Below are 27,961 nucleotides of genomic sequence, written 5' to 3' on the forward strand. Positions count from 1 at the left end.
GTTAAATAAAACTTAGCTATACCAGATGCTCGCCCCTAGAAACCTGGAAGGCCAGGAAAGGAAGGGAAACATCGCTCAGCGTGACAGTAAATCAATGTTGGCTGGAGTCCAAAACAGAATAAGTCTTCACTAAGCCGCACTGTGATTTCAGAATTAACAGAAAAATTTCATAAATGGGGCAACAGGGTGTCAAGAGAGAAGGCCAGTAAACTAATTTGAATTACAGACCTCAGCCTCCAAACTCTGGGAGTCGACCTCTGGCAGCCATATTAAAGTGAGGGTAATTAACACCATCCATCTTGCAAGGGGATGGAGATTTGCAGGCTGTTTGAGATTCTGTGAGCACCTCACCCAGACCCCAGTCACCCTTCGAAATATGCTGAACTATGGCAGTCAGCATATAGGGGGATCGTTAAGTGGGTGGGTGAGAGATGGTGGAGAAATCACAGTTTGTAACTGAGATCATTTCACGGGCAGTTTGCCAGCTCTTTCGGAAACTCTAAGATAAAAGCCTTTTAATATGGGCTATTTATGAAGTACAGTGCTATGAATCTATAAGAGCCCTTTAAAAACTACTTAAAAATTGAAAATTCATATTATTTCCTATGTCTTGCTGCCTTAAAAACTAATTCTATCTATTTTGGTGTAGGAATTTAGGAGACAGGTTAATACTACTAACAGATCTTAGCAGGAATAGAAAGTATTCTTCAGGACAAATAATCAGGACCTTTCTTGTACATAGTCACTGCCATCCATTACTCAGCAGAAAGCATTCTCAGATATCAGACTGTGGTCGTCTTTGTACAGATGATGCTAACACAGGCAACACTTACCAAGTGCAGGTGGTGGCTTTGAAAGAGTTGGCAAGGCTGAGAAGAAATGACTTGACGACATCTTGGAGGAAAAAGAGAAAGTATTTTTAAATGCCCAAAACTGGAATGAAATACAGGAATCAGAGCAGTAATTTGGGAAACGGTTACTTACAAGCAATGGTTATCACCAAGGAGCATGTGAAGACACTGGCTATGATTCCTCCCAGAAACCATCTGAAAGAGCAGGATTGCTCAGGCTTAGCAAACTAATTGTATATTTCCAACACATAAGATGTTCTTTTAGATTTACCATAGATGGATGATTTTAGGATTTACTATAAAACTACAGTAATAGAGATAGTGCAGTATTGGCAAAAGGATAGAGATATAGATCAACGGAAAAGAATAGAAGTTCCAGAAATAGACCCATACAGATACAAGTTAAGTGATTTTTTTAACAGAGGTGCAAAAGCAATGCAATGGAAAAAGGAGAGTCTTTTCAACAAATGGTGTCAAAATAATCGTTTAGACACATGCAGAAAAACGAACCTATACAAAGACTTCACACCTTAACACAAAATTTAACTCAAAATGAGTCATAGACTGAAATGTAAACCACAAAAGTATAAAACTTCTAGGAAAAAAAAAAGGAGAAACTTTGTATGCCTACTGCTTCATAACCTTGACAAAAGAGGGTGTTAAACTTTTGGGTTTTTGTCAATCTGATGGATGATTGTATCACACAGTGGATTTTCTTCTTTTTGAAGAATAATATTTTTATAGCTTTTGTGCTCAAAATATGAATATGGAAAGAGATTGCAAATAAATACAAAGACAAGAGGAAAATGTCACCAAAAAACTCCCACCGCCCTGAAGCATTCACTATTAAATTCTGACAAATATCTTCTCAGACATCTCTTCATAGGCATTTTAAAAACTTTTAAAAATTGAGCTTTAGCAAATGTACACTAAAGCATATAAAGTGCACATTTTGGGTTTTTTAAAAATATAAACCCTTGTAATCACCCAAAGCAGGAAATAAAATATTTCCAGCAACCCATAAGGTTTCCTTTGTTGATCTTTCCCACTTTATCCCCCCAAATTAACCACTATTCTTACATCTATAGAAACTGATTGGTCTTGCCTTTTCTTGACAATCATATAGACTCTGTTGTCATCTTTCACTTATATAATATCCGTGAGGTTCATCCATGCTGTTGCCCATAGGAATAGTTCTTTTTTAAAAAAACAGTTATTTACTTAACTATACTTTTTACTTTAGAACAACTTTAGATATACAGAGAAATTGCAAAAAAGAATACAAAGGGTTCTCACATACCCCACATCCACTTCCTCTGTTATTAGCATCTTACAGTACATGGTACCTTTGCTATAATTATAAGAAGCCAACATCGGCGCATCACTAATAACTCAACTCCACACTTCATTTGAACTTTACAGTTTTTCCCTAATTGATCCATTTTCCAGCATCCCACATAGGATATCACATGACATTTAGTCATTATGTCTCCTTAGGTTCCTTTGGGCTGTGATGATCTCTCAGACTCTCCTTGGTTTTGATGACCTTGATGGTTTTGAGGAGTACTGGTCAGATAATGTGGAGAGTGTCCCTCAAGTTGGGTTTTTCTCATGGTTAGACTGGGGTTCAGAAGACCCTAGAGGTGGAGTGCCATTCTCATCATATGAAGGGTACATGCCATCAACACTACTCATACCTTTTGATGTTGACCTTCATCATCTGAGGTACCATGTGTCAGTTTTCTCAACTGAAAAGTTTCCTTTTCCCCCTCTTTCCAAACACTACTGCTTGGAAGCAAGTTTCCAAAGGTAGCTCAAACTCAAGTGATGGGGAGGCAATTTCTCCTCTTAAGGGAGGAGTTTCTACAGAAATTAACCTAAGAGGAACACTTTATTAATAGTCCTATGAAATAAAGAAAAGTTTCCATGATCAGCAAAGTCTTGGAAAAGCTAAGTTAAATAAAGCTAAACAGGTTTCTTCACCACATTATTTCACTGAGACTTTATTATGCTAATACACATTGTGATCCTCCAACTTGGGATATATAATGCAGAATTTTGCAAATGTATTTTTAACTACAGGACTCCCCCCAACCCCTTTGTGTTCTTCTGGTTCCATTATGATCTAAAAATACTTCTCAAACCTCATAATTATCTGGGAAGCTGTTTTAAAGTATGGATTCTCACTCGATCTAAATTGGTATCTCAAGGGATGGGATCCAGGGCTTCGTATTTAAAAATACAACTCCCCCAAGTGGTCCATGGGATGTGAGATACTTGATCATCAACAGGAGGGACTTGAGAGGAAGCAGCACTTAGTGACTGGAGCTCAAGGACCACAAAGACCCCAGGAGGTACCACTCATCTCTGTTTCATTGTTTCAACAAATATGACGAGGCCCTAGCACAGTGTCTCTGTTCTCAAGGAGCTTGCAATCTTATAGGGAAAGACGGATCATTAGCATTTAAACAAGTGAACACATATTAGGTCAGGTGGTGATAAAGGCTCCGAAGAAAAGCCAAGTGAGATGTGTGTGATAGAGAATGGTATTCTATTTATACAGGGTTGTCAGGGAAGGGCTTTCTGACAATGTTTGTGACATTTGGACAGATTTCAGAAAGAATTAAGGGCACAAGTTATTGTTTCTCCAGAAGAAAAAGACTGTAGTAGGCAGAATAAATAGCAAGCACAAAGGCTCTGAGGCACAGGTGGGATTAGCTCAGATGGGACTTGATCACCGCCCTGGAGACTTGGGCAAGAAAAGAATAGGAAGGACACGCTGGACAGAGGGTAGAACAGAAACATGCCTATAACCAGGCAAGAGCGTTATGTCCTCTGAGATGCTGAGGAGACATTTCATGTGAGGATATAAAAATATAATGGGAAAGATGGAGTCCCAATGGGACTCCATTGTGGGGACTTCACATGCCCTTGAACTCCAAGTAGGGTTACTTAGACTGTATCTGTAATAGGGAGTCACTGAGGATTTAAACGAAGGATAATGCATGGTAAAAATCCAATTTCTAGCAAGATCCACTGCCTTTGGTATGTCTTGTGAGATAATGGGAGGAGGGAGGTGATAGATAAAAGGGCAATGGACAGACAAATGAACAGATCTTAACCACAGAGCTACCTAAAATGCTTTGCGGAACAAGGTAAGGAAATCATCAATCAATTACAGCTTCATTAAGTATGAAACACAACCGCATAAACATAAAATCTGAATTACCTTGCACAGGCAGAGATAATTAAGCATGCAGCAAACAGAGTTGCTTGAAAGGAGACCTCTCCTAACAAACTGGTTTCTAATAGGAAAAATAAAAAGAAATGAATTAGAACTCAAAACCATGGTTTTCAAACGTATGTCAGCTCAAGTAATTTGTCATAAGTAATAAGATAAAATTATCAAATGTTGTACAGGGCCATTCATTACAAATTTCCTGAAAATGATCAGTTTTGTCCTATCACTAAAAAAATAAATGATTACATTACATAAACAGTTTGGGGCTTGCCTTTTACTTTAATGTTGGGGAAAGGCTTTTTAGAATGTATGCTAATGTCAGAAATCTAACTGGGATGATATTGATAATCATATTAATGCCTCAAATTTGTGGAGTGACTTATGATTCACCAAGAGCTTTCCTACATCAGTTCATTTCATCAACACGACAAAAGCGTGAGGCGGGAACCATTATCACAGTTCTGCAAATGAGAAGACCAAACTTCAAATGATGAAATCCGTCCAAGGTCACACAGCTATGAGGTGCTAGAGCCAAGACTGAACAACCACATCTAGCCAGAACACCACGTTTTGCCTAAAATGGGGCGGGGAAAGAGAATGGCAACTTGGCATGCTGGGAGTCTCTAAAGGGCAAAAAAAGAGAATAAATATTCCGAATTATCTGTCCTTCTGAAACTCTTTGCTATCGTAAAATATTTCAGTGCTACTAAGCCACAGTGGAAATGACTGCAAATCCTCCAGAAGTTATAAATGGAAGAGTTAAACCAGTTGTGACCCTGAGTATTATTCTAATGACCTAAAAGGAATCAGAGCTAGTTTAAGGATTGCCACATAAAGATCTAAAGGAAAATAGAACAAACCTCAGCTTAATCTTTGCCAAATGCTTCAAAAGCTCAATTTTTGTTTAAATAGTTGTTTAAAACTTGGAATGACTTTGAGCTATGAACGCGTTTATTTTTGCCATTTGTGCTCTGAATGGAGGTCGAGTCAGCTAACAGAAACCTACTTAGTCCACAATGCGGGCAGAACACTGGAGACTGGCAATGCAAAATATAGCACTTGTGAATGACATCACTGCAAATGTACAGTATTTCATGTATACTGTGATTTAGATAAGTTATTGTGGGTTCAGTTGAACACTCAACCATCCTTCTAAAGTGTGTTTCTATTCTTAGCTTCCTCTGATTTCAAGTAGAATTTGAAACCCATTTTCTCACAGAAATAAGTCTAGCTTGACTGCAAAGGTCACTAGACTTGAATACTGAAGGAAAATTGGGTTTAAATTCAAGTTCTATAAAGATATGCATTGTGTGATTGTGGACAAGGTGTTCATTGATTCATTCCATCAGTAGCCGCTCACTTAGCATTGATTTTGGCTTAGTTCACGTGTAACCTCCTTCAAGAAGCCTTCCTGGATGCCTTCAACTCCCCCTTGGCCCTTAGTTTCTCTCTCTTTATAATCCCATTATACCTTATGCCTGTCTCCATCAACAACCTTTTCACACTGAATTAAAATTGCTGTTTTCTTTCTCTACGATTCCCCACCAGACTATTGAGAATAGCCAGCATCTATTGGCTGCTCTTTGGTGGCAGTGCCCATATTTTCCTTGGGAAGCCCCCTCTCCCCTTCTCCTAGTACATGGTGCCCATGGACAGACTGATTTCCCTCCCAGTCTTTGATCCACTCCAAGCCATTTGGAGCTTTACATATTTATTGACAAAGGGATTGGTTTTGCCATGTAAAGGGGACCCTTCCTGAACCAAGAAAGCCTGCCCTTTGGTCCTAACTTGAGAAGCCAATAATCTCCTTCTGCTGACCTTGAACATGGAAAGTTGTAGGTACAGAGCCAGCAGGAACTACCATGGAGTAGTAAGTAGCATTTTAAAGAGTGAAGCTGACACAGAAGAAAAGAGACTTGTGGAGACTGACAGAAACCTGAAATGTTTGCCTGGAGCTTTTAATAATATGAAGCAATACATTCAATGATTGATTAATCCATTTTGAGTTGGATTGCCATCCGCTGGAACTCAAAAAGCCCTGAGTGATAAAGATGATGCCATGCATGCCTATATCCCCTGCATATGAACCATCACCTGAAACAGCCTGCACGCTCAAAACCTACATGCGAAGGAGATAAAATAGAATCAGATGGAGACCTTCTCCACTCAGGGCTTCATAGACGGGTGAGGCAAAGGAAGATGGCGTCAACAGAGAGATAGATACCCGGTGCTGGGTGCTATGGCGTCTCAGGGAAGCCAAGTGTTACCTCAAGGCCCCAGCAGGGGGCAGAGAAGGCCCCACAGAAGCGGTCTCCTCTGAACTGTACCTTGAAGAAAGAGCAGGGGTCTTCCAGGTATAGCCCGTGGGAGACATTCTAGATACAACACAGAACATGTACAGAGGCTTACTTGGCCTGTTAGAACTTGAGTATTCTTATCTGTAAAATGGAGATAGCACACTTAACTGGTCCACCACAGTCATGGAGCCCGTGCTCTGTGCCAAGCACTACCTGGGTAAGTTTAAAATCTACAAATGCCTAAGATATGGTGCCCATCCTGAAGGAGCTCACAGCATGATGGGTGAGATACAAAAGTAAACATACAAGAGCAGTGCAGGAAATGGGTATGGAGGAACACAAAAAGGGGCCACTTAACACCTCTTCCTCAGAAAACAGGGTGGACTCCCTGGAGGAGGTGGCTGTGAAGCCTTAGTAGGTGTTGATCACCAGGGAACTGTCTAAAAAATAAACACTGCTTTCTCTGTCATCCCAACACCTTGAAAGGGAACTAAAAAACCCCCAACACTTATCTAATAGCTGCACTGGGAACAAAATAAAGCAGAGCATATTGGTCTTTGGGAGTAGAAGTGGTCAGTGAAATAAATATTCATGATTTGCGGAAGGCAAACAAAGAGAAGATATTATTTTTCCACTTAACCTCAATCTTATGTAATCATAACGTCACATTTTTGAAGTGCTTAGTATACACGATGCTAAGTGCTCGACACGGATTATTTTAGTCATTTACAAGGTAAGCACTATGGTTATCTCCATTTACAGATGAAAATGTGAAATTTTGGAGGGTTGGGTAAACAGCTTCTGAGTTCCAGCCAACAAATGGGCACTGGGCTTTGAACCTTGGCAAGCTGAAGATAGAGCCTGGAGGCGACACTGTGTGCAAACATGATTAATCTGATATTAGCAAGCTAGAGATTAAGGGAGATGCCTGCTGAATTTATTTCAGATGTACTACTGACAGGAAATAACAATGCCTGGATATCTTTTGACTTTCCTTGCTGGGGGCATAGCATGAAAGGACGTTCTTTTCTTTCTTCCCTTCATTTTCTTCTTATAGAGTATGTCAAATGCACAGCTAAGTATAAAGATGGTAACAGTGTACACCTGTGTACGCACGACTCCGCTTTAGCCAAGCTTAACATTTTGCCAAATGTCTTCAGGGTTTTTAAAAAATAAATAACACTGCAAATCCAGTCCTTCTGGTGCCTCAAAGATGACACCTCCAAATCAATCACCTTCTCTGCGAATGCATCACATGGGCACAGGCTGATACCAGCGCCTAAGGGGACATAGTCATCTCTGGGCCCTGAAAGGAAGAATTATTTGGGTGTGGCAAAGATTTAAAAAAAAAAAAAACTCACTTGGATGATCCAAAATGTTTTCCTGGAAAGGTTCAGAAGCTGTGAACTGGGACTGAGGAGGCAGGTTGTGGGAGTTTTCTCCGGGACTCCGAGAGGTGACATGGCTGGAAAAGGAGGTTTTCACAGACTCTGCATTTAGCTTCTCCGACTCCCAGTTATCCATCAGTGAACAGTCCAAACCACCTCCTGGAAGAGCAGAAGGGATCAGTGCTTGTGTGTGTTTGTGTGTGTGTGTGTTTTCGGTGACTAATGATCATAACAATAGTCTCAAGAAGGACAGAGAATTGGAACTGAACGAGCAGAGATATTTTTTTCCTAACCTCTATTTTCATGGCATGTCTGGATCATAAAGTGACTAAGGCAGCCCACAGGTGACAGCCCCAGAGAAGATGCCAAGCCAGAGTTTCGGAAGGGGAGCCAGGGTAGAGGGGAAGGCAAAAGCTTCATGAGCGCCGGGGCGGGCGGATCTGTTGATTCAGTCAATGCAGAATTATTGTATAACTGCACACAGGACACAGCCCAAGAGGCTGCGAGTCGGAAGCCAAAGTAGATACTGCTGTGCCCCACTCACAGTTGGAGAGGGACAGGCACACAAGCCCACAGCTAAGAGGCAACGAGGTCATTGCTATGTGGAAGCCTGGCAGAAGGTGTCCAGATGGAGCCTAGGAGGGAGTGTGTGAGTGCTGAAGTGGAAACTTGAAGGATGAGTAGGAGTGCTTCCAGAGAGACAGCAGGAGGAGGGCAGGCCGGGCAGAGAGGAGAAGGAGGCAGAGGGGGAGGGGAGGGGGGGAGGGGGAGGGGAGAGGGGGAGAGGGAGGGGAGAGGGGGAGGGGGAGGGGAGAGGGGAGGGGGAGGAGGATGGGAAGAAGGAAAGACATCAGCCTGGGAGAGAACGTGGCAGGTTCCCAGAAGAGGGAGGCCTCCTATGTGGTCAGACAGGAAGTCCTGGAAGATGGTTCTGGCTGGACTGCTAAGAGGGGGTCAAATCACGAAGGGCCTCATGGGTCACACTCACTCAGGAGCTAAGATTTATCCTGAGGGCAACTTGGAGCATGAGTGTAACAGGAGGTACCTGGTGTGTTGAAGTGCTCACTCAGCAGTGAGAGATGGGAGAGAGGCCCCTCCCCGTTTTGGAAGCTGGGAATGACTGTGGAACTCCAAGAGACACTTGGGGTCCTCGTATAACAGTGCTTCTTAACCAGAAGTAATTTCTCTCCCCAGGGGACATTTGACAATGTCTGGAGTCATTTTGGGTTGTCACAACTTGAGCAGGGGAGAAGGGATGGGGTGTCACTGGTATCTAAGGAAATAAAACCCAGGGATGTTGTGAAACATCCGATAATGCACAAGACAGGCCTGGATACTGAGCTAATGAACTGATGCTTCTGGACAAGGGAATTCCTGCCAACCCTGCAGGTTGCCTCCCACCCTCCCACCCACAACTTGCTGCCTCTTGACAAAGCAATCTGCAGAAGCATCCCTGCTGGTTGCCATAGAAAAAGGAAACAGTAGAAAGTGAAACATGCAGAGCGTCCAGTAATGATCAAGTTGCAGACGAGGTCCTGGACCTTGTTCATTGCAGCACTATTCACAACAGCCAAGTTATGGAAACAACCCGAGTATTCACCAATAGGCAAATGAGTAAAGAAAATCCTGTCATTTGTAACATTGTGGATGAACCAGGAGGACATTATGCTAAGTGAAATAAGCCAGTCATAGAGAGACAAATACCGCATGATTCCACTTACACACGTGGTATCTAAAATAGTCAAAATCAGAAAAGCAGAGAATAAAATGGTGGTTGCCAGGAGCTGGGGGGAGGGGGCTATGGGGAGTTGTTCAACAGTTATAAGGTTTCAGTGATGCTAGATGAATAAGTTCTAGAGGTCTGCTGAACATAGTGGCTATAGGTGTCAATGAGGTATTTTATGCACTTCAAAATGTGTTGAGAAGGGTGATCTCGCTTTTTGTTCTTAGTACAAAAAACAGACTCCCCCCAAAACCCTCGCAGAAACAAAAGACTCCACAAAGGGACACAAGGAAACTCTGGGAGGTGTTGGATGTCTGTTGCCTTGACTCTGGTGATGGTATCAGGGGGTTTGCAACTGTCCAAACTCATCAAAGTGTACACATTAAATAAGTACATCTGCATATATCAATTATACCTCAATAAAGCTGTTTTAAAAAAAGAGAGGAAGCTATGTGGTCAAATTAACATGGAAGTGAGAAGGAACTGGTAACTTTCATGGCTGATTATATATTCATGAATGGCACTGAACTAAGATCTGGGGAGATATGGTTGAGGATGTGAGAAGAGTAAAAATATTCCTGTGCTGTCGTCCAAGGCTGCTCTGTTGAACTTATGCTTTGCCACTGAGAGTGAGATGAAAGAAAAATGTATCTCGTGTAGCATACTGGAAATATTACACAGAATTTTCTGCAAGAAGAGCTGACATTAAAAAGAGAAACCACAAAAGAATCTTAACAAAAAATGATCAAGGAATTTTCATCTCTGAAAGGACAAGGTTTGCCCCCAATTCACGCTTCCCCTCACTGACATTTTTTTCCCTCTAACCTTAATAATAAATGAAAGAATCATAATGCAGAAAACATTTCAGTAAATTGTTCTTTGGTATTATATTTGAAGATATTAATTTCATTCTGTTCCTCCTGATTTATTTAAATGCAGGGTAGTTGACTCCTGTTTTAAAAGGAGGAATCCATTTCTCCCGAGCACATTCCCTATCCTTGCAATGTAGAATGGGCATTTGTTTGCTATAGAGGGAAACACAAAGTGACATACAGATGTTGCCATTAAAGATATTTACGGAAGAGGCACTAGATCAAGAGAAAATCGCAGACCTCAGGCAAGGGTGCCTTGTCTGAGGTCATCTTGTCTTTCTTTCTTGGGACTGGCAGAAATAGAGCGGGAAGTCCTGATTCGTCCTCCCTGCACGAATCCTAGATCCTCTATCAATATGACTCAGGGGCTCTGGGGATGCATCCCAAATTGCAGTATCGGGTCTGGGGAGCCACAGAATGCCATGGCTAAAGAATGAATTGCAGCTAATGAGGAAAGGTATCTCGACACAGCTGTGGAAGGGGTGAGCTAAGGATAAACAAAATAGGCAACAACAACAAGAAAAACATTTTTAGCCTGAAAAATGAAGCAAAAGGAAATCAGAGGAAGTAAGTTTTGATTGCATCCACGGCCCAGAGAGAAAACAGCAAAACAATTTAATTTTGAATTCTTCTCTAGTCTTCTAACTCGGCGATGTTTCCAGAGAAAAATAAATTGCTGATAAAAGTCACGGGGCTTTGGGTAAATCCGGAAAATAAGAAGTCTGGGGAAGATTTGATTACAATTGACAGCAGAAATGAGAGCTTTCAAAATCCTGTGTGTGCGCACCCGGGGTTGACTAATTACTGATTTGGAGGGGGGTGGTTTGATTTGTTATATTTAGAAGATATTTGGAAACCATGAGAATTTTAACAAGATACCTCATGCACATGCGGTGCTGCTGTGGTCCAATTGCTTTAAGGTTGTTTGGACATATTTTGAAGAGGCAACTATGGGAAAACAAGATGTTGATTTACAAATATGTGAAACTCTGCCTTTGGAACAGTGATTCCCAAACTTTAGGCATCCAAGCATCATTTTCCTGATTTTTGCCACATCCCGGAGCCTTCTTAACTCCTAGCCATTTCATATTTTCTTAAATTGTTTCACTTTAGTCTTTTACTTTAAAGGAAACTTTATATCAATCATTTAAATGTCCTAAAGAAAAAGTAAATATAAAAACAAATACAGGGCTTCCCTGGTGGTGCAGCGGTTGAGAGTCCGCCTGCCGATGCAGGGGACATGGGTTCGCGACCCGGTCTGGGAAGATCCCACATGCCGCGGAGCAGCTGGGCCCGTGAGCCGTGGCCGCTGAGCCTGCGCGTCCAGAGCCTGTGCTCTGCAACGGGAGAGGCCACAACAGTGAGAGGCCCGCGTACCGCAAAAAACAAAAAACAAAACCAAATACAGTGAAAATGAGACCTTATTTAATTTGCACTAAATACTTTTGTAGGGGAGAGCTCTGAGTCTGTTCTTTGTTAAAAGAGAGAGTAGTGAGTGTTCAAGAGTCTTAAAGCAACTGAGGCTCTCATCTGAGCCCTTCTCCTTGGTTTTATGAGAAAGATGGTGAGATCTGGAAGAGTCAGAGCTTCTGTCTCACTGAGAGATTCAGCATTCACTACTGTCGTGTCCTAGAGGCGTCTGCTGCCTCACCCACACTTTGGGAAAACGTTGCTTTAGAACCAAGAAGAGACTTGCCCCATGTGTTCCAGAAAGTCAGCCTAGGACAAAGAGATGGATGTTCCAAGTGCATAAGATAGGTCAGCAGCAGCCAGCCACTACTGCAGCAGTGCTACCAATGAGAGGAGGATGCAGCCCACCCTTAAAAGTCAGGGGGGTTTTGATTGTGTTGTACACTAGTATACAGGAAAGAACGGTGAAATTAGGAGAGTCATGAAGTACTGGATTTGGAAAAACCTGGTTTTTATAAAACAGAATGGAATGAAAGCCTAAGCCCCAATATTGCTGACTTTGCCCCCTGAAATAACAGAACTCTATTGAGACAATCCCTTGGCAACACGAAGGTCACGGAAGAAAAAGTAAGCAACTCAGGGCTGAGCTGTGATTCCTTTAGGGCAGAAGAAGGGCAGGCCCCCAACCATTACCAAATACCACTTTTGTCAGGACCGTTGCAACATGCAGTGTTCCTGCCCCTGCTCTGGCACCTTATCGTTTTGCTTAGGACCTTGTTGTCTTTTTACCAACTTAATTACTTGAAATGCTAATATAGCCTGTCTCTTTGCTGTTTCAAGGCTGTGATATATTTTCCTAGTGATTCTGGTTTTTAAAAATAAATAAGGTTTAATTTTTCCTCCAGAAAAAGAAAAAGTCATGAGTCCAAATTAGGCAAATCCATGCAGACAGGAAGTAGGCTAATGGTCTGCTAATGGGTAGGGGGACAGGAAATGGGGCATGCCTGATAACGAGTACGGTGTTTCTCTTTGGTGTGATGCAAATGTTCTGGAATTAGAAAGTGGTCATGGTTTCATAACCTACTTTGTGAATATACTAAAACAATCACTGAATTGTACATGTTAATATGGTAAACTTTATGGTATGAATTATATCTCAATTAAAAAGTAAGGAGGGCTCCTTCTCTCTGTAGGTATCCGTGCCACAATCTGTCCGGGATGCCAAGAGTTGGCAGGATCACCTCTAGTTGCCGTCCTCTTTTTTTTTAACATCTTCATTGGAATATGATTTCTTTACATTGTTGTGTTATTTTCTGCTGCATTCTAGTTGCCTTCTGATGGAAGATGCCGTGCATAACTTTTTAACCAGAGACGTCTTTAAGGCTGCAGGACACTTGACCTCTTTCGCAAGCGGCACACCCTTAGTCATTTCTTTATATGCTCTTCTTTCATGGCATCATGCTGTTCTGGTCCTCTGCCTGAGAAACTTTCCCCACCGTGCCTGTCCTGGGTGTAGCACGGTGAGCACATACTCAAGATTCCTTGGTTTGAGGCCAGCCTATGCTACTTACTAGTTGCACGGCCCCATGAAAAGGATCTAATCTGCCTTAGCGTTCCCCTCGGTAAAATGGGGATAATCATAATACTCTCTCCATGTTGTTGCAAATGGCAGGATTTCCTTCTTTTATAAGGCTGAATGACATTCCACTGTATGTATATGCCACATTTTCTTTGCCCATTTATCTGCTGATGGACATTTAGATTGTTTCCATATCTTTGCTATTGTGAGTAACGCTGCAATGAATATGGAATGCTGATAACTCTTTGAGATCCTGATTTCAATTCCTGTGAATATATATCCAGAAGTGGGATTGCTGGATCACATGGTAGTTCTATTTTTAATTTTTTTAGGAGCCTCCCTACTGTTTTCCATAGCGACCGTACTAATTTACATTCCCTCCAGCAGTGCACAAGGGTTCCCGTTTTTCCACATCCTCACCAACATGGATGAACCTGAAGCACATTGTGCTATGTGAAATAAGCCAGACACAGCGGGAGAAATGCTGCATGATTTCCGTAGTCCAAATTTCAGTTCCACAAGATGAATGAATCCTAGAGGTCTGTACAGCACCGTGGCTATAGGTAACGATTCTGTGTTGTATACTTAGAACTTTGCTAAGAGGGTAAATCTTACATTGTGTTCCTAACACACACACACGCACACAACTAATACTCGTGCATAGACTTTGGAGAGAAGTGATGACATAACATAATGGATTTGTTGCAATGATGCTGGTCCATAGTGCTCATTACTATCAGGGATAATTATTACTGGAGCTGCTGTTTAACCTCCTAAATCCCTTTCTTAACTCTCCTTTCTGCTCATCCACTTGTTTTCCTCCTTTATTCCAAAGACCTCTACTACTTCTCACACTAGCTTCCAAATCGATATCCAGATCCTTCCTCACTCCTGACCTCTTTTCTTGCACTTCCAAACCCCTACTGGCTATCTGTCCACTTCCCATAAGTACAACAAATTAAACTCACAAGAAACAGAATTCAGGGTCTCTTTTCCTGACCCCAATCTGTTCCTTTTTGCCTTTTTATAGCTAATTCATATTGAGCAGGACACCAGACCCTGTACTAATATGTCCTTTCCATGAATTATTGCATCTCATCCTCACAGCAATTCCATGTTACTATTTTTCTTATTTTATATACATAGAAATAGAAGACCAGGATTGTTAACTAACTTCCCCGAGAACACTCAGGTTGGAGAAGGTGATTCAAGGACTTGAATTTAGGTCCGTTCAGCTCAAAAGCTCATCTTCCTCATAACTCGGCCCGACTGTCTTCCAGGCCTTGGTGACAGGCAGAACTTTTCACGCAGTTCCCTGAATTAAACACATCCGTTTTCTTTGATTCCTCCCACTTTCTCATCACTACATTCGATCTGTCACCAGCGTGTCAATTCTACCTTGAAAAAGATTCCTTCAATCTCTTCCCTCTATTTCCAGAGCCACGGTCCCTGGTGTGCCAGCTGGTTTTAATTGCTTCTGAGTTCCCACTAGGTACCTCCATCCAATCTTCACTTCATGGCGCTATAAAGGCAATCTTTAAACATCTAAATCTGATTGTGTCATTGCCCTGCTTAAGAGCCTTCTACCAGCAGATGTAAGCTATTAGATATGGAATGGATAAACAACAAGGTCCTACTGTGTAGCACAGAGAGCTATATTCAGTATCCTATGATAAACCACGATGGAAAAGAATATCAAAAGGAGTGTATGTGCAAAGTAGAAATAGAGACACAGGTGTAGAGAACAAACTTAGGGACGTCAAGGGGGGAAGGGGGTGGGATGAACTGGGAGATTAGGATTGACATATATACACTACTATGTATAAAATAGATAACTAAGGAGAACTTACAGTGAACTCTACTCAGTGATCTATGGTGACCTAATTGGGAAGGAAATCTAAAAAAGAGGAGATACATAAGTATACGTATATATGATATATACGTATAAATGATTCACTTCGCTGTACAGCAGAAACTAACACTATATTGTAAAGCAACTATACGTCAATAAAAAATAATAAAATAAAATAGGCTTCTAAAATATCCTTGATTGATTTGACAAAATCCAAAGTCCTCAACACGGCGCAGAAGTTTCTTCAGATATCTTCAGTCTATCATTCCAGGCTCACCCGCCACATCCCTGCCTCTTTCTTTTATCTTTGTCCTGTTTATACATCCTTGTTATTGTGGGGAACTAGGATACACTCAGTTTAATTACTAGTTTGTTAACATAAGGAATTGTTTCTTCACTTAACAAGCACTATTTTTTTTAACTGAACCTAGTGTAACGCACACACACATTCACAGACAAAAACTGGTGGAATCTTCATGGTCTGGCATCAATGTCAATTTCCTGGTTTTGATAATGTACTACTGAGTAAGTTTTACCAGCAGGGGAAGTTGGGTGAAGGGTACACAGGTACTTTCTGTATTATTTATTTTTCAACTTCTTATGAATCTGTAATTACTACAAATCCAAAAGCTTTCACAAAAATAATATAGTATTTGAGCTGTCTGCCCAGGAAGCAGGTTGAGAAAAATAGTGGACACGTAAGGACCATATCTTTAAATTCTCATGTGGTTGTGTTATGTGAGTCCTCTTGCTTTGCTCTTTGGGCCTGGGCTATGGGGTATATGCTGGAAAGGAGAGGAAAACCCTTACTGGCAACAGAGCAAAGGCTGGGCTTTCAAACTAGACAGACCTAGGTTGAATTCCAACTCTGCTGTTTATAAACTAAATAAACATGGGCAAGTTACTTAACCCTGAACTTCAATTTTATCATAATGATAATAAATATGATAATATGACCTAATTCCTAGAGGACTTTGAGGTATTTAAACATGATAATGTACATAAACAAGGTAATATATAAATAATAATATAATACATAAATAACATAAACAAGACAGGATGTAAAGTGCTTAGCATATAATAAGCACCCTCGACTGCTCTCTTTCTTTCTCTCAGCCCACGACAGCAAAATCCTGTTGGCTCTACCGTCAAAGTGTATCCAGAATCCTTCCCATTCTCACCGCCACCCTGCTATCATCTTAGTTCAAGCTGCCATTCTCTCCCACCTGAGTCACTCTAACACCTCTTCACTGGTTTCCTTGCTTCTGCCCTCTATACCTACCTCACCTCTAACCTGAACACAGGAGCCAGAGCTATGTTGTCAAAATGTAAGGTGAATCACGTTATTCTGCTCAAAATCCTCCAGCGGGTTTCTCCTCTCACTTGGAGCGGAGAGCAAAGCCTTTGAAATAGTCTCACAGGTCTCATTGTCCTTCCGCGGCTGCTCCACCCATACGCCTCTGAGATCCTGACCTCTCTTCTCCCCTCACTCACTCAGCCCCTCGCAGGCTCCTAGGCCAGAACCTTTGACCTTGCATTTCCTTTGCCCGATTGTTTCTCCCCAGATGCTTCACTCCCACGTTTAAGTCAGTGCTCAAAAGTCACTTTCAGGAAGGCCATGCCAGTCACCCCACCGAAACTTGAAATGCCCATCACTTCCTCCTTTGCTGCCCCACACTGCTTACCACTTTCCAGCATGCTTCGTAATTTACGTCATTGCATTCCTTGTCAGGAATGCAAGTTGCGTGCAAACAAATAGTTTTGTCTGTTTTGTTCACCGATACGTCTCAGTGTGTAGAACGATGCCTGATACCTAGTTGGCCCTCAATAAAATCTTCCAAGTGAACAAATGAATGAATGAACAAATCCCAGCATATGAACAACAGGAGCGAAGCGGCAGAACTGAGGAAGAGCACGGTGTTCAGGAAACAGCGCAGATCAGTGTGATCAGAGTCCAATGCGTGTATGTGAAGGACCTGGTCTCCCTCCTCCCCTTCCCAGAAGACATCCTGAAGAGCCCTCAATACCCCAGGCCTCCACTGCGTTGCCCCCATACTCTCCTCACCATTGGTCCAGGACCACATGGTTGCTACTTCTCTTTTGGAAATTTCACCCTGGAAAAAGAGGTTCAGACTCACCATTTTCATTGCAATGGTTTGTTTCCAGCCTCCTGACCCCCTCCAACCAGATGTCCTCATTGGGGGAAGAGTCAGCATTACCAAAGGTGTTTCCATGCAGCCAAGATTCAGAGGCACTGAGGTTGAAGAGAGAAGAAAAAGAACGGCGGATTCTCCTTTTCTTTCTAAATATTCTGGAGAGAAATGAAAGTACCAAGTGAATAATGAGTAGGAGTCAACTCAGGGTCAAAGCGGAGAATTAGTGAAAATGGACGCACAGGGCACACCTCTACCACCCAGGTCCATGAAGCTCATTTCATTTGTTTCCTCCATTAATTCCAGAGAAGTTTCTTAAATTTCTGTGTGTGCCAGGTGCTTGGATCAATGTCAAGGATATTGAGATTAAAGACAAAACCTTGGGTCAAAAAAGTTTATAATCTAGTACGGGAGAAAGGCAAAAATAATGCAGCCACGGCTAATGCTTTCACTGACCTCATCATGTGCCTGGTGTCTTTCTTAGTGATTTACATATAGTAACTCACATTATCCTCAGAACAGCCCTGTGAGGTAGGTGCTACTGTTACCTCATTTCTCAGATCAGGAAACTGAGGCACAAAGAGTTAAAGAACTTGTCTGAGGTCATACAGCTAGTAAGTGACATAACAGGGGTGCAAACCCAGGCAGTCTGGCTCCATCCTCTCTGCCCTGGATTACTGTGCTCTGTGGATGTGTGTTCTAACCGCATTAACTGAGGCTGCTTTGAGAGTACCAGGAGGGGTATTGCTAATCTGGAGTCAAGGGAGCCTTTCTGGGGTATATGAACAAGAAGTCTCTTATTGAGTCATGCTAGGAAATGAGTCAGGAAAGGTAAAAAGAAGGTGGATAATGAATAACCTTGACTGTTATGTGAAGGAGTTGGAATTTAACATAAGAGCACAGGGAGATCACTGAAGTATGTCAAGGGGAAGGGGGTGGGTGGCGATGTGATTTGGTAATTGCATTTCCAAAAGATTTTGATTCCCCACACATCCACACTCCCAACAATCCATCTTCTACCTTGTAATCAGTGTTATCTTGCTAAGGATGAGTCTGATAGTTTGTCAATAGCTCCTCTTTTATCTACAGAATAAAGCCCAACCTTCTTAGGCTGGAATGTAACCTCTTCAATCCAGCCCTGCTTCTGGGCTTAGTCTCCTCTCTTGGGAGAGCAGCCCTTTCCACCCTAAGCGGTAGCTCTCCCGAACTATGTGCCATTCCTCTCACTTTGTATCAGGGTATCTTAGAACTCCATGCCTGTTCCCTCCTCTGGAAGGCCTCTTTCCTACATCTATCTTAACTAACAGCCTGTGCCTCTCAAGACTCAAATCAATCATCCTCATCTCTAAGAAGCTTGTATTAACCCGTCGCTCCAAATAAAATGGGCCTCCTTTCCTTCTCCCCTCTGCTAACCTCTCTCAGGCTTCACTCCTAGCACCTGTATGGCTTCATTACTTTCTTTTTTTTAATTTAATTTTATTTTTAAATTTTTATTTATTTTTAATTTTTTTTGGCTGCACTGGGTCTTCGTTGTGGTGCGTGGGCTTCTCATTGCGGTGGCTTCTCTTGTTGCAGAGCACGGGCTCTAGGCGCGTGGGCTTCAGTAGTGTGGCTCACGGGCTCTAGAGTTCAGGCTCAGTAGTTATGGCGCGTGGGCTTAGTTGCTCTGCGGCATGTGGGATCTTCCTGGACCAGGGATCGAACCCGTGCCCCCTGCATTGGCAGGCAGATTCCTATCCACTGCGCCACCAGGGAAGCCCAGCTTCATTACTTTCCTTTATTTTCACGTCGGCCACCCCTGCCCCTTATGAGCCTGTGTGTTTCCACCAACTGGAGCAGTAATGGGCTCCTTATAAACGATGTTGAATGAACAAATGAATAATTAACGTTTGAGTTGGACTTCAGATCCTTGTACCTAACCTCCTCTACTTACTTGACTAAGTTCTCCTTGTACAGGACACTGGTCTGGGAGGGGCTCAGAGTTGTGTTGCCATCTTTGTCGCAGAGAAAACTGTCTTCGGTCCAGATGTAGTAGCCATTGGTGAGGAGTCTGGGACTTCGGCGACAGGTAAGGTGGGAGCCTGTTAGGGGATCTATGGGGCAGCAGTCAAAGGGACTGTTGCCATCCAGGAAATCACAGAGAAAACCAAGGAGGGGATGAGAGAAGACCGTTCAATCTCTGTCCGGTTCATCCAGGCGCACAAAAACCACATTTCTAGTCGCCGCGAAGGAAAACCAGCTCTTCGCGTTCCCGGCTACCAACTACTCCTGCACCTCTGAGACTGCCTCTCTTAAACTTCTCACTTTCATCTCTTTACCTGCGAGACAACTGAGCTACAGCACATTTAGTGTTTCTTTCTGTTTCAAACACTTTGATGAAAACTTAGGGCTAATCAGTTTTTCACCATATGATACCCCTCACCCTTGGAAGGAAAAAAATTGCAAAACAGCCTACCTGGGATGTTGGAAGCTCAGAGCCTGCTCCAGCCCACCCTTACTTCAAATAACCCTCTGAATGCTATATCCTTACTCTTGTCACTCTAATAGATAAATCACAGCTACACAACCACCAGACGTATATGAATTATAGGAGAACATGCAGTCAAAGAGATCTTTTTGGCTTTGCCAATTTCCCTCAGGTCAACCACACAAATGATTGCATAGTTACCCTCCCTGATTTGCTCTCCAGGGAAGTCTTCTACTTAGTTGGGTGAGTCTGTATATGTCTTAGGTTTGAAAAACAATCACATGTCTGTCTGGTTGAAAGGCAACCTCATGCCTCATGCTTCACTGAAATTCTGAAAAATTTTTTTAAGTTTAAAGCTTATTCATGCTGTATATAAAATAGATAACCAACAAGGACCTACTGTATAACACAGGGAGCAATATCAATATTTTGTAATAACCTACAAGGGAAAAGAATCTGCAAAAAATATATATATTCTGAATACATACAACTGAATCACTTTGCTGTACACCTGAAACTAACACAACATTGTAAATCAACGATACTTCAATAAAATATTTAAAAAATAAACTGGTGCTATCAAAGAAAAAAGCCTATTCACAACTATTACATGCACTGAAGTTAGCAAAATACTATTTTAAATGGATATTATTTATGGAAAACTTACTAAGAGCCTGGCCCATACTTCACACTTTATCTGCTTTTCACAAACCTCCCTAAAAGCTAAGTATTATTATCTTTATAGTACAGCAGGAAAAAAAAAAATGAGATGCAGAAGGGCAAATAAATTGGGTATTTTATACAGCTAGTAAGTGGCAGAGTTAAGATTTGAACTCTGGTCTTTCTGACTCTAAAGCATGTGCTCTTTCCATGTGACCTGCCTGTTCATCTTTGACTGATGCATTTGCTAGTGGTAGGAAGCCTAGAATTTACAAAAGGGGACAGGTTCTAATATCAAAGCATGATCCCTTTATACCACTGGCATGTTTCACAAAATGCTAGAGGAAACATTGGCTGATGCCTGTGTGAGGAATAAAAGACAGACAGAGAAACAGAAAAAAAGAAAAGAAAAAAAAAAGTAAGGAATGAAAAGAAAAGAGACTTCACTGCAGAACGTGAACAGAATGGTAGAGTCTACAGGTTTTAGTGGAGCATGACATTTGGCTGGCTTGTGCACTGGTATAGGCCCTTGTGGCTCTTGTAAAGCGAGACAGTAAAAGCATATTTAAGAGAACATCAATTTGAGAAACAGTAACCATGCATCGGTATTCGGTAGCTTCTCCACTCACCAAACAAACAAACCATTCACGTTTGCCCACGCACTCACCTCCCTCCCTCCCAAACTCCATTTATTAGGTTAGGCAAGCTTGCAATTTGTATGTGCATGGGACTGGAAATATATCTCCATACCAAAGCTGGATGAAACCTAAAACTAATACATATACCCCGCACTACGTGGCTTGCGGGATCTTAGTTCCCTGACCAGGAATTGAATCTCAGGCCACAGCAGTGAAAGAGCCGAGTACTAACCAGTGGACCGCCAGGGATTTTCCAATATTTTTAAGCCAAGAATATAACAAAATAACGCATACAGAAAGAATTTGATTGATTTTTCTTGCGAAAAGCCCCATGGAATACCTTGGGAAAATGCATGGGGGAGACAGTTCTACAGCGTATTCTTTCTCAGACCGGGAAGAATCTGCATAAGTAAATGAGAGAGAAGTACAAATTTATCACACTGCATCAACATGCATGATTGCAAACTGTGGACGGTGTGAATAGCTGATGTTCCAGCCTCAGCAGAGATTCCAAATGGTGCAGCCATCCAATGAATCAGGACGAGCACAACTTGTCACCAGGTCTCTACAGGCAGCAAGACATAATCTAGGGGCTTCTATCTCCTGTCTCTTCTCTCACTCAACTCTCCTTGAGAGGTTCCTTAGTTCGGATGAGGCAATGATATGCCATTAGCATCAAACTGACTCATGAAAAGGAAGAAGAAAACATCTTACGTGAAGCTGTCCCAAACCCGAATCAATTACCCAACGTTCTGGTTATTTTAGCTTACTCAGTCATTTGAGGAATTCAATCATCTGCCTAGATTCTCTCTCGTTAGTGCATTTGAAGGCACTTCTATTACAAAATAATGAGCAGAAGACGAGTGGTGGAAAAAAATAAAGTTTTGTTTTATATAAATGATTTTCCAATGTATGACGCCTGTGAGTATGCTTAATTAAAAAATAGATCATGCATTCATTCATGTTACAATTTAACCAAAGGCATGGCGACAGATTTCAACTGGGGAGAGTCGTACTTGATTAATATTCTAAACTTTAAAGCAGCATTTTATATTGCATAGTAATGGTGTGAATACTTCTAATAGACAGGTTCAGTGAAACTTGGTTCCATTACTGACAATAAATATCTAAGACAAAGAAAGGAGTTTAGACTTTCAGATTGGGTTGGTGGATTTGAAGGAGAAAATTGTAGGAGTGTGAGGGAGGGTAGAAGCAGGGTTTGGGGAGAAAATAACAAGAGGAAGGAAGAAATTTGAAACCACTACCGTTTGAACAACGCCCACATTTTCTCCAAGTAGCTATCAAAATCTTTCCGTATTTTTTTACAGACCAACCGTTTTGCATCTTAATAGTAACTGATAAACAATCCCCTTTCACATTTATGCACAGGCATCAAAAAACGGTGATTTTTTTTTCCTACTAAAAGGAAAAATACCACATTTCTCTCAAGGAAAGAAATGAAGTCAAAATCATTGCCAAAGTGAACACTGGCATTTAAGAAGCACGAGCTACTGACAGATGGTTAATGGTATGAGTATCAGCAAAATCAAAGCAAGGAAATTGCTAAAAGAAGTCTAATCGTTCAAAAGATAATTGCGTAGAGCAGTTCTACATTTACTTGCTACTGGTGTTGACATCAGTTGAGATATTCGGTTCATCTTGGGAAGGCTGCTTGTTCAAACTTTACAGATTTTCTGCAGAAGACATTAAAAAAAGGTGGATTACGTATTAAAAATAGAAAGATGAAGTCAAAACAGATGGCATCTACTAATTGCACTATCAGATTTGTTTACTGAAAGAGTACAGAGATCAATGGGATTGAAGGCAGGGTTGAAGGGCCACTGAGGTTGTGTCTGCCTCTATGATTTTAGATTACATTTTCCATTGTGTTGCTCAGGGCATCTAAATAATCTTTTTCTCTAAATAAGCACAACATTTTATTCAGGAAGGCTAGACTTACAAAGGTTGACTTGTAATCAAAATAAAATAATAAAAATTAATTATTTGATTAAGAAATCAGAAAAAAAAGATTGGTTCTAGAACCCTCTAAATAGATGTATTTGTATTTTCATCATCCAACACACATCAACTTCATTATCAAGTTCAAACAATGCTAGGGGGTTGGTGTCCAACACCCAACACTTCAAACCATTGACAGGTAGTTACAGAGAGGGCTGGTGGTCTTTTCCAGTTGCTACTACCCTGGACATTTCTAAGTAGCATAAGCAGCATTGCACTAAAAATAGTATGTCACTGGGCAGATTTCAAAACTCAGTGCTCCTGAACATATAATTTACTTTCTCAGTTACAAATTAAACACATATCCAAGTGTGTAGATTAGGTAAACTTTGACCACTTACCACTCATGACATAGATCTACTTTCCAATGACTATTAAACTTTGTGTATATCACTATCCTAGTAGCATAGTAAGGTAAGACTAAATTCTTTTCTGATTCATCACCTCTATCCACGTTTTTCAAATGTGATAACTAGTAATAGGTTGTTTTCATAGCTGTCACACATTAAAACAAACCCAAATAATTCTATAAGTTCAAACTGATTCTTTCAATAAACTATACACAAAACCTGTTAGACAATATAGATCCTACCTTACAGAGACCTTAAGAGAAATCAGGAGAACTTCTGGCATTCCTTGGAAGATCTCTAAGTCAAAGCAGACATTCATAGATTTTAATGGCTTGGAATATAAAATAATATTTTTTGCCCTCTAACATAATAGTATGTCACTTGTCCTTTCACTTTTTGTCCAGCCCAAATTACCCTATGTTAGTTACTCCCAATCATCAAGTTTAATTTTAAGCCAACAAATTGCATAGCAGAAAGCAAGGTCTTACTGCTACATCTTACAAATAGTTATAACAGGCTACAGTTAACTAATAGTTAATCAAGTATTAGTAACACTGAAAAAGACTTCAGTTGCAGCTCTAAGACTTTTCAAGAAACAGATCGCATCTACCAGTTCCATCAAAACAACTCATCTGTACTGAAAAATAATCTGCCCATACATATTCCTTCCAAAGAAAGTTCCCAGTCCCTTCTTCCTATTGATAAATAACAAAAAAAATTACTGAAATATGAAGTTTCCTGTGGTTGAGAGAGGAGAAATCCAGGACTTAGCAGTTCTTCGGCTGAAAATAGCGTCAGCGTATCAACAGGTGCAGATGTTAAGAAAGGAAAATCCACCTTGTCCTCCTCCTAAAAGATGGCTGCACACATTGCCCTGTGCAGGCCGTTGCAGAGAAATTTTGTCTTCGGCAGCCTCTTGTTCTTTTGGCTGTTTCCTAGAATAGAAGAGCTCGTAGTTCTTGGGAAAGGCAGCCTACAACTGCTCTTGTTTTCTTTTAAAAAACAGCCTGAGTAACCGTTCTGCTGAGAGGCAGAATGAGGTCATACTTCCTGTGGGGCTCATGTCAGTGGCATTCATGCTGAGGAACATGGTGAAGATGAAAGCTGTCTCCTGGACCAGCAGTGGGGGGTGAATCAGACCAGCTGGATACATCACAGTCCCTCGAGGGTTGCTCTTCTGAGCTAACTCGTCATCCCAGCTGTGAGAACATAAGGAAAACTTTCAGAGAAGCAGCACCTTGCTTATCATCTTCTGGCTATTTTCAGTATGAGTGTAGTACATAGTGCTTTGTCCAAACCATTACTGGTGATCACGCACTGATGCTATTAAATTGAGAATACTATCAAGTACCAGAGCTTGATCTTCTGAAAATGTCCACAGTGCCAGTAGGTTGATCCACCAAAGGTTGGACTTTCCAAGAAGCTCTGTGAGTGGCATTCAAAATTTTATATTTATATGTTTGTAGAGCTAAAGAGCTGGATGCTACTGTTGGGTCCCTACAAATCTCTGCTATTGTCAGTGATAAAAGAAATAGACATTCCAGCAACACTGAGATGCATTGGGTAATGGAGAGTCACACAGACTGAGATCCAAACCCTGCCTGCCATAGTAGCTGTGACCTCAGATTTATGACTTAATCTCTTTGAGTTGTAACTTTCTCAATTATAAATTTAATGGCTTGGCGCATTAAATGAGATAAAAATAATGAGAACTGAGTCCTTAGCTCAGGTGTGCAAGATGGATTCCTTATTTGTCTTCTGGAAATCAACTTCCCTTCTGAGGCACCAGTCGTCAGGCTGGCAGAAAAGTTAATCTCATTCTTTCTTGGGGTTTCCTTTCCCCCTGAGGTTATGGCCAAAGGCAGGGAGGGTCCTCTGTAGAACACCCCTAGGCAAGGGAAGCTGTTAGGAGGCGAGCCCATCTAGTCTGTGGTAGGCAGTTTTTAAAGATGGCCCTCAAAGATCCTTACGGAATTCCCTCCCCTTGAGTGTGGGCTGAAGCTAATAATTTGCTTCTCCTAAACAGAATAAGACAAAAAGGTGATGGGTTGCCACTACTATGATTAGGTCACAAAGATGGCAGCATCTGTCTTGCTGGGCTCTCTGTAACCTTCTGGGCTTACACACTTGGATGGAGCAAGCTGCCATGTTGGAGAAGCACATGTGGCAAGGATCTGAAAGTTTTCTCAAAATCCAGTGAGGAACTGTGGTCCTGAGTCCATAAGCCAAGAATGCAGCCAACAACCACTGTGAGTTTGAAAGTAGGATGGTGGTTGCCAGGGGCTGGGAGGAGGGGGAAACAGGGGAGTGTTGGTCAAAGGATACAAGGTTTCAGTTATGAAAGATGAATAAGTCCTAGAGATCTACTGAACAGCATAATACCTGAGGTAGCAATAGAGACTGCATTTTTAACCAGCTCCAGGTGAAAACGCTGCTGGTTCATGGACTGTTTTTTGATGGGCAGGATGCTAGTGAATGCATTTTGGGCAATGCTAATATAACTTGGTGCGTGTGATGAATTAATTTAAAAATACTATATACAATAAATAAACACACCTGCATCCTTATTTAAATCCTTCAAGTACTCATGATCTCCCTTCCTACCTAAGCCTCACCCGCCTCTGGTATTCTGTGTTCCATTAAATGACATCAACTTCCATTCTACTGCTCGGGTCAGGAAACTAGGAGGGCTCAACACTATCCCCTCTGTAGCCTCTGAATAAGACACTCTCTCCATCTCCACTGTCAGCTCTGGAGCTCCAGAGGCCACCTTCTCTTGTCTGGACTTTGGTACCAACTTTCTGTCACCGGCGTCTCTCCAATATATTCTCCAAGCCACAGCCAGAATGATCTCTCTGTGTAAATATCTGATTATTTTGCTCCTCTGATTAAATCCTTCAGCGGCTTGCCTTCGCTCCTCTCTCAGATCAAGTTCAAAATCTCTTGTAATACCTACAGGGTCCTGTGGGGTCCAGTTCTACCTATTTTCCAGCCTTTCCATTTCCTCACCACACCCCATCTTTGTAGAATTCAACACTGTGACTATTTTTTCAGGTTCTCGAGCTTGGTTCTACCTCAAGCTTTTTGAACACACTATTTCCTTTGCCCCTTGCCATATCCTTCCCCAGCCTCTGTCTCTCCTGTTCATCTTTTAGGTGCAAATAGTTCTTTCTCTGAGCAGCCTCTCTGACCTCCCAGATCAGGTTCTAGGTCTCACAGCTGACTGTACTTTTCCTCTGGAACATGTATCACAATTGCGGTAAATGGACCAGGTTTTTATTGATATTTATCTCTCATGCTATACTGTGAGCTTTGGGAAAATAGGAACCATGACTTTCTAGTTTGGTATTGTGGTTTCTATGTTTGGCATCATGTCTGGTGCACAGTAGGCACTTAATAATGAATGAATAGGATTTGACACCTTCTTAGTCTGGCTGGGCTCTTTGCCACATAGCACAGAACTTTATGGGGGCCAGAAGAAGATATACATGGGCCAACACCTGGAAAGACTAATGATCTTAGTCCTAGAAGGAGACAGAGGCCAGCCATTGTATCACAATTATGCTATAGTAAAAGTCAAAGCCCAAATCTTAGTGGCTTGTAGCAATAATCAGGTACCGTCCCACGTGGTGGCTTTATGTGTCAATGTGGGTAAGCCGACCATATGTCCCAGAATTCCCTTTCTTCCCAGAATTCCCTGGTTAGGATGGGCCACAAGTGCAGTTAGTGCAAGAGTTGGAAAGTGAGAATGCATCAGGAGCCATGGTGGTCCTTGGAAGGTTCATGTGGCTCAGGCTTCATTGCTACTCCTACAAATTTTCACAGATCTGCTGGCTCACTGCATGGACTGGGCCCAAAGCTCCAGTCCCTGTGGGACTGCTTTGTTCCGCTTCCCAAATCCTGGTCCAGAAGTGAGTGTGTCTCCACAGCAGGGCATCCACGGCCATGAAGTTGGAGGTTTAGAGATGGGAAGAGGACAACGTGGGTTTCAGTGATAGACAGAGTCATGTTCCAGCTGGTTCTTCAGGGATTCTAGTGGTCCCTACTCACCCCGCTTCCTTTGATCCTGAGCAACAGTCCTACAATGTCAGGTTCAGCACCCCTAGAACAGCCAAATAGACTGAAACTCTCTCTCCAGTGTCTAAAATTGTCTAAGACTCTCCTCTCCCTCAAAAACCTAACACAGAGAAACTATAAAAAATACAATATGTATATCTAACATAATTTCAGAGGGCCCGGAACACTCTTGGTTCACAACCTGGCCCCCATACACAGAGGGCAAGGAGACACCAAAGAAAGAGGCAGAGAACTCCAGGTTGGTATGTGGCAGGTTAAATAAACAAGGGAACTTACCTGCAAGGCTTGTCTTGGGCGCTGCAAGATGAGTAGATCTCTGCACGCACCTGCCTGAATCTCCAAAGTTTATATAGAGGTTTTAAGGGGGTTCAGTCACATATTCAG

The 27,961-nt window shown here is 41.8% G+C and overlaps 1 protein-coding gene across 1 annotated transcript; it reads right to left on the reverse strand.

Annotated features, from left to right (window-relative positions):
• Positions 1-829: 829 nt before the first annotated feature.
• TMEM71 (transmembrane protein 71) lies at positions 830-27,949 on the reverse strand (the record flags this gene model as incomplete). Its single annotated transcript, XM_082858518.1, has 10 exons — positions 27,854-27,949; positions 23,743-23,797; positions 22,744-22,825; positions 21,472-21,532; positions 19,300-19,512; positions 17,352-17,524; positions 7,751-7,936; positions 4,081-4,156; positions 985-1,046; positions 830-894 (listed from the first exon to the last, which is right to left on the reverse strand). The coding sequence occupies exons 3-10, from the start codon at positions 22,787-22,789 to the stop codon at positions 830-832; spliced, it is 882 nt and encodes a 293-aa protein (XP_082714644.1). The 5' UTR covers positions 22,790-22,825; positions 23,743-23,797; positions 27,854-27,949.
• Between the last annotated feature and the right edge of the window lie 12 nt (positions 27,950-27,961).

This window comes from Leucopleurus acutus, assembly GCF_964270905.1.
Source record: "Leucopleurus acutus genome assembly, chromosome: 17".
In the NCBI taxonomy this organism is placed as follows: Eukaryota; Metazoa; Chordata; class Mammalia; order Artiodactyla; family Delphinidae; genus Leucopleurus; species Leucopleurus acutus.